General features: G+C 48.4%; 1 protein-coding gene across 1 annotated transcript; it reads left to right on the top strand.

The window, feature by feature from the left end:
* Positions 1 to 966: 966 nt before the first annotated feature.
* On the top strand, positions 967 to 3,807 carry Sox17 (SRY-box transcription factor 17). The gene is made up of 2 exons (XM_050165692.1): positions 967 to 1,554; positions 2,033 to 3,807. Exons 1-2 carry the CDS (start codon positions 1,248 to 1,250, stop codon positions 2,995 to 2,997), a joined length of 1,272 nt encoding a protein of 423 aa, XP_050021649.1. The 5' UTR covers positions 967 to 1,247; the 3' UTR covers positions 2,998 to 3,807.
* The last annotated feature ends 6,918 nt before the right edge of the window (positions 3,808 to 10,725 follow it).

The following is a 10,725-nucleotide window of genomic DNA, read 5'->3' as shown; positions in this document are numbered from 1 at the left end:
TGCTTCCTCTCTTAGAAGCTATAAGGCTGCCCATTCAAGAGACTGGTTAGGGGCTAAATTAGTTTCCTAAGTTTCGCAGGGTGCTGAGTGAGTGGCTTCTGGGATAAGCACTGTAGAGCAGGACCGACATGTCTAGAAGCCCATAGAAAAGTATGTTCGGGTCTGGGTAAATTTAAGTGCTCTCGAGTTTTTCCTTCCAGCCTTTAGAAATATATATAGAAATTCTGTGCAACCATCTGTTAGGGTAACCATATTAAACATTGTGGGTTTTGTTGTTTAAATGGGCTGACTCTTTTCCTCTAACGAACATCACAGCACCGCTCTCTTTGCCTTTTATTTTATATATTTTTTGTGATCTTTGGGATGGAACTATGGCCTCTTGTAAGTCTTTAGAAATAAAACCAGGCCTTGCCTCTTTTATTAAACACACACGAGCAGCTTTTCTGATGTGTATTTTGTGTTTGATATAGAATTTTCCAGGGTTGACTTGAACTTTTGATTCATGGGTGAAATATCGGCGATGTAACATTTTATGTTAAACTTTGTTTTTTAAAAAATACAATTTACCTTCGACATTTTTAATAGGATGTAAAACATGATGAGTTCTTGGGAGAACAGGATTTTTTTCCCCTGAAAAACACCATATGAAGGTGATTGCCTCCGGTAATAAAGTGTTTTTTTTTTTTTTTTTTTTTTTCCCAAAGAGTGGAGTGGATATCTAGTATGTTAATGTGAACCACCTTGTGGCTAGTGCTCCAATCTTCCGGGACAGTGAGCACCCCTAGACAGCTGAATTTCAGCACTCCTATTTCCCGAGTCAGAGAGAGGACTTGGCGCCAGAGCCCGGCTCCAGCCAGTTTCTCCCCCTGGCAGGTGTAGTCCTGGCGCTCCACCGGGGGAGGGGAAAGGGGCGGGTGTGGGGTTGAATAGGGACTTGGGACTCGGACCACCGGCTGGGCGGAGGCAGAACGACTAGGGTCCGGCCCGCCCCCGCCGCGCCATTGGCCGCATCTATATAGAAAAGGGCCGGCGGCCCGGGGACACCCACAGTGTTACTGGGTAGAACTGGGTCGCCCTCGGCGCGGTAGTTTAGGACTAGCCAGGAGAGCAGCGGGAGGTTCGAGCCCGCGCGGACTTAACGCGTCCCTCTGGGCATCTCTGAGCTAGCTCCCCATCCCTGCCTCAGGGTCGGGGGAAGCGGCGTGTCCCGTGGCGGGTAGCGGAGCGCGGGGTCGGTCTGGAGCGCCATGAGCAGCCCGGATGCGGGATACGCCAGTGACGACCAGAGCCAGCCCCGGAGCGCGCTGCCCGCGGTGATGGCAGGGTTGGGCCCCTGCCCCTGGGCCGAGTCCCTGAGCCCCCTCGGGGACGTGAAGGTGAAAGGCGAGGTGGTGGCGAGTAGCGGGGCGCCAGCCGGGACCTCGAGTCGAGCCAAGGCAGAGTCCCGGATTCGGCGGCCGATGAACGCCTTTATGGTGTGGGCTAAAGACGAGCGCAAGCGGCTGGCACAACAGAACCCGGATTTGCACAACGCGGAGCTGAGCAAGATGCTAGGTGAGTCTCGGGGACCCAGGCCACTTTGCGCGCTCCAGCGAATCGCTGAGCCACTTCTAAAGCCAAAGTCTCCCCCCCCCCCCCAGTCTTGCGCCCGACAAAACCTGTGTGCTATCGACTCTCCCTTCCTCCGGCTCCCTCTCTCATCAAAGCAACATTTGGCTTTGGTCTTTGGGGGCTTTGGTCTTTGGGCACCCAAAGGCAAATACAAGGGTTTCTCAGCGCTTCTGAATGGCCACCGGGACACCACTGGTCCGACCCCTTCCCGGCCCAGAGAACTTTGCTAGTTTTTCCAATTAAGGGGAGATAAGTATGGGAGGCAGGCTCCTCTAGAAGGCCTTTAAGGAGGCCCAAGACTTTCATCCTAATTCGACTCGGTTTCTCGACGGGTCGCCCAGTTGAAAGTTGCACGAGAGAGGCTCCTGGGTGCGGGGGACTCAGTTGGGTAACCCCGCGGGCCTTTCCACCTCCCCTGCAGGCAAGTCCTGGAAGGCATTGACGTTGGCGGAGAAGCGGCCCTTCGTGGAGGAGGCCGAACGGCTGCGCGTGCAGCACATGCAGGATCACCCAAACTACAAGTACCGGCCGCGGCGGCGCAAGCAGGTGAAGCGCATGAAGCGGGTGGAGGGAGGCTTCCTGCACGCTCTGGCGGAGCCCCAGGCTGGCGCGCTGGGCCCGGAGGGCGGTCGCGTGGCTATGGACGGCCTGGGCTTGCCTTTCCCGGAGCCCGGGTTCGCGGCCGGCCCGCCGCTGCTGCCCCCGCATATGGGTGCCCACTACCGCGATTGCCAGGGCCTAGGCGCCCCTGCGCTCGACGGCTACCCTCTGCCCACTCCGGACACATCCCCGCTGGATGGCGTGGAGCAGGACCCGGCCTTCTTCGCTGCACCGCTGCCGGGAGAGTGCCCGGGGGCCAGCGCCTACACTTACGCACAGGTCTCGGACTACACGGTGCCCGCCGAGCCTCCCGCGGGCCCCATGCGAGTGGGACCAGACCCCTCGGGTCCTGCGATGCCGGGGATCCTGGCGCCCCCCAGCGCCTTGCACCTGTACTACGGCGCCATGGGCTCCCCCGCCGCAAGCGCCGGGCGCGGTTTCCACCCGCAACCCCAGCAGCCGCTGCAACCGCAGGCACCGCCGCAGCCGCCGCCGCCTCCTCAGCAGCATCAGCACCCCGCGCATGGCCCGGGGCAGCCTTCGCCCCCTCCCGAGGCTCTGCCCTGCCGGGAGGGCACGGACCCCAACCAGCCCACCGAGCTCCTAGGGGAGGTGGACCGCACGGAATTCGAACAGTATCTACATTTTGTGTATAAGCCGGAGATGGGTCTTCCCTACCAGGGACATGACTGCGGTGTGAACCTCTCAGACAGCCACGGAGCCATTTCCTCCGTGGTGTCCGACGCTAGCTCAGCGGTCTACTACTGCAACTATCCTGACATTTGACGGTTGCCGACCCGACCTGCGGGCCAGAAGCAGTGTTACACACTTCCTGGAAGCGCTAAGGAAATCCTTAGCGTCAAGCTGTTTTGTTTTTAAGTTGTCTTGGCGTATAATTTATGGTAATTTATTTTGTCTGCCACTTGAACAGTTTCAGGGGCTATATGAGATTTTGTTTAAAATGTATTGAGGGACTTCTTCCCCCTACACCACTGGTTCAGTTTCAACCAGTTTTTAATATCTCACCAACTTATTCCATTTCTCGAAAGTGTTTTGATCCGAAGAAATTTTGTCCTTCGTGTTTTTTCAATCTAAAAAAAAATAAAATCTGGAATCTTTTTAAAATCAATCTCTATCACATTGGTTTTATCTGAAGGTAATTTAAAGATACCGTGAATATCACACAATTAGAAGTGTATTGCTGATTGTAGGTTTCATTTCTTACAATGGTACACCTAAATACTTTCAAGAAACCCTAAATCTACAGTTAGGATGTTCAGATGTAATGGGTTCAGCTACGAAAAATTTCCCACAGCCTGAACTTGCTTTGTACACTCCAAATGACACTGGTTTCTAAAAAAATATGTTGTAAATGTTTATAATTCTGTAAACTTTTTGAGATTGTCCAAGCAATTCTGGTTTATTTTTTCAGACCTAACCTTGACCTGCCTAAAGGGGCTTTTCAGATAATATGTGTTTGCCACTTGTCTTTTCTTCCAAAAGTCTTGATCCCTCATCCCACGAAATTTGCCTTTAATGCCCATACGTTTAGAGTCACGGGAACTAATCAAAATAAAATTTGTTTTGTGATGGTTAGTGAGCTTCAGTATATAATTTCAGCAAGGTATTTTACTATCGCTAACACATGTGAATGGTTGCTTTTCAATATTTTGCAAGTTTCAAACCCAGGTTTCTCAGTGATTGTGTGTGCGGTGTGTTTTACACATGTGAAGAATTGAGCCAGGTCCAGCATGTGTCCTTCACACCCCACCATGAAGAAAGAGGTACAAGGCTTCAGCCTTAGCTTCTGTAAACCTGTGCTGGCTGCTGCAGTTCAGACCATGGGAACTGATGGCTTGTCGTGGGCATTTCCTGTGCCAGGTGTTTCCTCAGTGTCGTTCTGCAGTTTGTGCCTGAGCAAGCCTTCCAGTTGGGCACTGTTTTCCAAGTGAAAACAAAACAAAGCCTGCCACATTTGCAAAGTCGATCTCCTCTCCACCCAAACATGCTAGGGACTGAAGCCATGGCTTCTGGCAAAGCAGGTAAAAAGCAGCCACCACAGAGCTGCCACCCAGCCCCATTACTGGCTCTTAATATAGAGTCCCTTTGTATATGGGTAGAGGTGTGTTGTCATACCAAGGAACATCCCACATCAGAGGTAGGCACTGGGATTCACGTTCTGATCAGCGTGTATTTATATGATGCATTGACTTTTGAGTTCTATTGAAAATGGCAATGTGCATTTTTAAAATGGGGTTTCTGAATGCTAGTTGGCAAAGATTGAGCCTATTTTGTTGGACATACTAGAAGTGACTATAAATCATTTAAAAATTTCTATTTAGAAATTTGAAGTTCACCTCAGGGTGGTTATCTAACCTATTTTTTTTTTCTGTCTTCCTCTCAGTCTCTGTCTTGTACATAGGCAAGTGCCCTACAGTCAAGCTGCATTCCCCGGGCTGATCGGTTGTCCCCCCCACCCACAGGGTCTTACTAAGCAGCTCTGGCTGTCCTAGAACTCACTGTGTAGATTAGACTGGCTTCAAACTCATGGAGATCCTTCTGCCTCTGCCTCCTAAGTGTTGTGACTAAAGGAACATGGTGCAGTATGCTTGGCTTCAGGGCTAATTCTCATTCAGGGCTCTCCCTTATTCTCTATTGGTTCTTTCTCTGATCCCAGAGAGGGTACTCTGCTCCCAGACTGAGTTCATTTTCAGGGACTTCTCAGGAGTCCTCTGTAGACTGTGCAGTAAGCAGTGGGGTTGCCCAGGCTCACTTTCAAGGATACATGGCCAGGTCAGATTTCTCTACACATTTTAGTGCCTGCGTCCAAAGAAATGCTGCGGAAAGCTTGTCTGCTATCTCTTAACAAAATAAAGTAAGGAGAAGAAAGGGGAAGGGAGAAAGGGAGATAGAGTGCTTAGGGCAAAGTCCAAACTCTGATTAAGTTACCCTTTTAACCATTTCTAAGATACAGGTGGGAAGACAAGATAGCTAAAATTATTAAGCAATGTTATCTGGATGGAGGGCCTCTCATCCCCATCGACAATTGGCAGAGGCAAATTTCTTTTCTTTCTCAAGCATTCGGGTAAAGGGAACGAAGCATCTACTAAGGATTGCTTTGCCATTTGACAGTCTTCTCAGGGCAGCTTTTCTGCTGAGTTCCCCCGCAGCCTTATGTATTTGCAGGTTTGGATTTGCCTTAAGATGATTGGCTGAAAGACTCCTCCCTGGTCACAGGCGCACGCGCGCACAGTAGCACAGCCCCTGAGTGCTTAGGTAAAATTCTGGCAGCCAGTGGCTCTTCACTACCATCCAAGGGTTACAGAAGCTTCGGTGTTCATCAGGAAACAGCCTCCAAAACAAATGGCAAGCTTCGTATACGTGAACGCGAGGAACTGTTTCTATGAGGCGTTCCTTCTTTTGACATGACTCAAGGAAAGAGAAATGAATATTATCCTCTTGTGTTTAAAAGGAACCTACGGGACAGACGCAGATGGGAACGTTTCTTGGTGATGCTGTGTTGGTGATTTTAAATTCTAAGCTTGGTCCCAAATGCCTACTTCGGGTATTTGTGCCCGTGCCTCATTCCTTCCCACACTTTATTGGAGCGGGATTTGCTAGTCTAACTCACCGAAAGGCAGCAGAAGTGAACGTAAGGCTGTTCTGGGACTGACATGTGGGAGGGACTTTTAGATTTTGTTTCTTGTGTCCCTGGAATTCCTGGACAATTGTGTGAAAAGCCTAGTTACCTCTGAGCCACCACGGGACCACAAAGAGACAGAGAAGACCGACCTTGGGGCTTCTCTAGTCTCCCATCTGACTGGAATCGAAAGGACTGAATTAGCGAATACCCAGAATAAGGGAGCTGTAGTTCAGTGTCAGAGTACAGTGCCTGCCTAGCATTCACCAAGACAGATTTGATTCACATCACTGAACAAAACAATTGCAACAACACATGAAAAATCAAACAGAGAGTCCAGGCTAGCTACAAATGGGATTTTTTTTTTTTTTTTTTTTTTTGGAGAGGCAGCTGTAATCAGCCACAGACTTCTGAAATGCCTGTTGTTCTTAAATCTTTGCTTTTAATTAAAGGAATATAGGCCTTGGTGGTAAAATCAGGAAAAGGCTTTGGAGCACACCGGAGACATCACTATTAAAATGAAAGATGGTGTCTTAGTCAGGGTCACTATTGCTCTGATGAAACATCATGGCGAAAAGCAAGTTGGGGAGGAAAGGGTTTGTTTGGCTTACACATCATCAAAGGGAGTCAGGACAGGAACTCTAACAGGGCAGGAACCTGAAGACAGGAGCTGATGCAGAGGCCATGGAGGGGTACTGCTTACTGGCTTGCTTCCCATAGTCTCCTTCAATCTGCTTTCTAATAGGGTGGGGTGACCCCACCCACAATGGGCTGGGCCCTCTCCCACACCAATGACAAGTTTTAAAATTGCTCTAGTGGCTTGCCTATGTCCTGCTCTTATGGAGACATTGTATGGGTTGATGCTCTCTCCTCTCTGGTAGCTTTAGTTTGTGCTAAGTCGACATCAAACTAGCCAGCACAGGTAGGGTGTAAAATGTGAAAAAAAGTTGAGACTTGACTCAGACATTATCACGTTTGTGGGTTGCTACACTCAGATGAAGGGATCCAGGTGCCTACTCAGTGATCAATCGTGGAGGTAGAACTCAGAACCTGGCAGGTGCTGGACAGGTGCTTTGCCTGTTCATGATTTAGTCCAGTCCCGGCTAATCATTTCTAATTAAAAAGTATATAAAATTTATCTCAACTTTTTACTGTTTATCTTTGGAATAAATTCATTATGGGCAAATTTGTTTTTCCTCATCTCTGTTTTCGAGGTTCTTTGCAAGTGTCTAGAGGTGAGAATCCAATCTCTCTTTCTGGTCGGACATATCCAGACTTCAGCTATGGCGTCTGCACACCTCTGAAAGCAGTAACGAGAAAGTTGTTTTCCTGTGAGGACATAGAGTAAGCTCTTTAAAGCTAACGGGCACTAAACCTGAAGTTAGTTTGCAAATTGTACAAGGGGATAAGAGATGAATGGTATCCCAGTGAAGTTATTTCACTTGTCTCAGTCTGCCAGCAGCGCCCATGTAGTTTTTAAGTCTGCAGTGGCCCTAGTAAGGAAAAGCGGACATGCAAGGAAAGGTGTTCAGGAAAGTGGAACGGAGTGCTAGGAAGCAAATAGAGTTACATAATCCTTCATTTTGTTTTAAATATTCAGAACTGTGTCTGTCACAGACAGTATCTGTCAAGTCCATTACCCCCCCCTACACACACACACACATCATGTTTCTATGCTTTGTTTAGACAGGGTGAAGTATTTTCCAGCCATTATTTCACCACAAATCTATTCTTCCTGCTTACAAGGTGCTTCCTTCTGGGTCCAAAAGATTCCTCTGGAGAAACATGGTTTCAGTGTCCTGGCTTGGAGGAGGTTGAGGGATGGGCTCGAGCCCATGACCCACTCTGTGTTTCACGAGATCTCTGACCTGAGGTCTATCTTTGTTTCTTCCATTTTCGCTATAATGCCTTTTTCCTGCTCTTCTAAATAAGAAGTTTGCCCTGTGCCTTATTTCTGAATAACCAAACAGTTTTGATTTCACACTGAATGGTGTCCCATACATAAACTCAGAATCCCCACTGCTGACCTTTCTAACTTCGTCAAGAATATTAAAAAATGGCCATGTCCCAGTGTTTAATATGCGGCAGGTGCAAACACAATGTTGTGATTAATAATGGTGCTCTTTACTGTATAAAGTACTTAGCAGCTCCGAGCAAAAACAATTTGATTGAATACAAGAATAAGAACTTACTCTTGGGCCATAAAAATGGTTCAATAAGTAATAGTTCTGATACTGACAACCTGAGCTCAATCTCTGCAGCCCATGAGGAAAGAACTGACACCTGCAAGTTGTTCCTTGAGCTTCATAGACACTTTGTGGCTGGCACACACATGCACACACACACACACAAATACACACACGCACGTACACACGCACACACGCACAGAAGGGGGAAGGAGAGAATAATTGTAAGAAGAAAACAAAATTCAATTATTCTTGCTTAAGAAGCTACCTTTGGAGGTTTTATTTCTACTTTAGCTGATGTCTTATTAAATATTTGGCCTAAATGGTTTCAGAAAGATTATTCACCAAATCGATGCCTCTGAATCTGGGGGGTCTGCGTGAAGATCTGCAGAACGCAAGTCAGGAAGGCGGTGAGGTCCTTGTTCCTCAGCTGTCTTATGAAGAGCTGAAGAAACCATGAGAAGAGAGTTTGGAGATGTGGTTTCCCTCTCCGTTGGCAGTTAAAACACACCGACTACTTGCTAGAGGGGTAGAAGGAATGGTGGCATGCGCACCTGTCACATTCCTCTGGCTGTCGGGAGAAAGGAGGCAGGACACACTCAGCAGGTAGGTGCCAGGTGCGTGAATGTGTGTGTCACCCCCCCCCCCACACACACACCAGGTGCCAGAGGCTTACACACCAGAATGTAAAACTAAAAATATTTGGATTACAAGATAGAGTTTTAGAATATAAAAGTGTAGGGTTTGGTAACAATAAAGAGATTGTAGGATTTCTGTACTTTATAAAGTAATTAAAGATTCAAATGATGGACATGCTTGCAAAACACACACACACACACACACACACACACACACACACACACGGAACTGTTAGATCAGGCTGGGTGCCAGAGAGTTCTCTCTCTGGAGTAATCCTACAATGTCACAATCAATACTTTCAGTACTTAGGTTTTTTTTTTTTTTTTTTTTTTTTTTTTTGGTCCTGCTAGACACTACTTATATCGTTCTGTTCATCTGGTTATTTAGTAGTCTAATTTAAGTTTGTTGGCTGTTATTACTTCCTGCTGTGATAACTAAGCATTCCCTATCCACCTCCGTTCTGTAAATATGATTACATGTATCTCCATGTCCGTCCAAATTTCCGTGGATTGCCATTCTCCTTACCATCTTCCCATCCCTTTTGCTCCTTAGCAAAAGTAGTGTCTTGGCGCCCTACTGGGGCGGGGGAGGGAGGAAGCTAGGGTGACGCCCTTCCCCCCAAGGGGCTTTACTGCGAAATCGGATTTTACAGTATTTTTTTTTTTTCTGGAAGGGCTATGTACAGCATGCGGAATACTAATTTATCCCTTCAATAACAACGCACTTACTTTCTACAGCATTTCTCCGAAAATCAAGAGTCTAAATTGTAGCTTCTTCGCGCACTGTCCTTACACTCTAGTGGGAACGGTGTTTGCTCAAAGCGATACCCAAAGAAAGAAATACAGCCACGTGGAAAGGACAAAACACGGACTCACTGGTGGCCGCCTCGGCCCCTTTCTATGCTTCGTGTGGACTGGGGCACAGTGCAGGCTGTCACAGCACACCGCAGAGGTGCCTGCTCCAGCGGTGCCCGCTCCCCTCTCCAGGAGTTCACAGTCAGGAGATATTTAAACAAATCTCTGGGATGACATTAACTGTGGGGCACAGGCAGGGAGTGGGGGGGGACACCCTGATCGCGCGCTCGGATATTTCCTGCTCGCCTTTTCCGCGCGGTTTCTGGCGGCCTTCTGAGTCAGGAGAACTTGGCCCACCCAGAATTGCATTTGCACCAGTTCGGAAACCTACCTGCTGAAGGGAGGCTTCCGAAGGTCCCGTTATGTAATCAAGTGATTTTTCTGACTCTAGAAAAAAATCTTTTGATCTCTCTCTCTCTCTCTCTCTCTCTCTCTCTCTCTCTCTCTCTCTCTCTCTCTCTCTCCCTCTCTCCCTCCTCCACCCCCTTTCTCTGTGTGAAGGGAGATGACCTGCTACGTGTGTGTAGCCCAGGCTGACCCTGGGCTCACGACTTTCCTAGTTCAGGCTCTCCAGTGTGGGCTTACAAGAACGCACCAACAAGCTTGATGTCAACGTTATTTTCTATTCAATACCTCTGTAGTGAACTCAGTAGGTGGCCGGTTTAGGTGAGAACCGAGTGTCTCTCTGGCAGTCACCTGACTCATTCATTACCCATTCTTTTTGTCTAGAGTGAATGGGTGTGTTGCGTGGTCGGCAAGGATCAGGGTGTAGAGGGATTTTGAACCGCGCTAGCGGTGATCAGAACAAGTCACCGAGATGCTGCGCAGTGAAGGCGTGGCGTACTTCTGCCCTTGGACTGTGTCTGGGAGCCGCCTTAGGAACCCGAAGATGAACGAACTGTACAGCAGAGACTACAGGCTCGGGTTTCCAGTCGAGAAGCGACTCGGGCTTACATCCTTTGGCTTCAAGGTTTCCGAGTCGCCAAGGCGCGGCTAAAGCCAAGCAGTCTGGCAGAGACAAACAGGCAGTAAAGCTTCGTCAACGGCCTGGAACAGTGGGATTATGTTGGAGAGATTGCGAGCCCTCCTAAAGTCTCCACTAGTGGGAACTCGTTTGTGAAGAAGGAGGGTGATTAAGTTTAGTGACGTTGTGGGGGCAGGAGAGGAAACTAGAACTTTCAGGACCAAATTATCA

The sequence above is a fragment of the Alexandromys fortis genome, unplaced genomic scaffold (assembly GCF_014885135.2).
Source record: "Alexandromys fortis isolate MF-2015 unplaced genomic scaffold, M_Fortis_MF-2015_v1.1 scaffold_18, whole genome shotgun sequence".
NCBI classification, from domain to species: Eukaryota; Metazoa; Chordata; class Mammalia; order Rodentia; family Cricetidae; genus Alexandromys; species Alexandromys fortis.
Note: the sequence above shows the minus strand (reverse complement) of the source record. Positions and strands in the feature narration are given on the sequence as shown.

Excerpts from the sequence above, each read along its gene's own strand:
- Sox17 (XM_050165692.1), top strand. The coding sequence starts at position 1,248 with ATGAGCAGCCCGGATGCGGGATACGCCAGTGACGACCAGAGCCAGCCC. Across the intron at positions 1,555-2,032 it reads GGAGCTGAGCAAGATGCTAG|GCAAGTCCTGGAAGGCATTG; the intron begins GTGAGTCTCGGG and ends CCTCCCCTGCAG.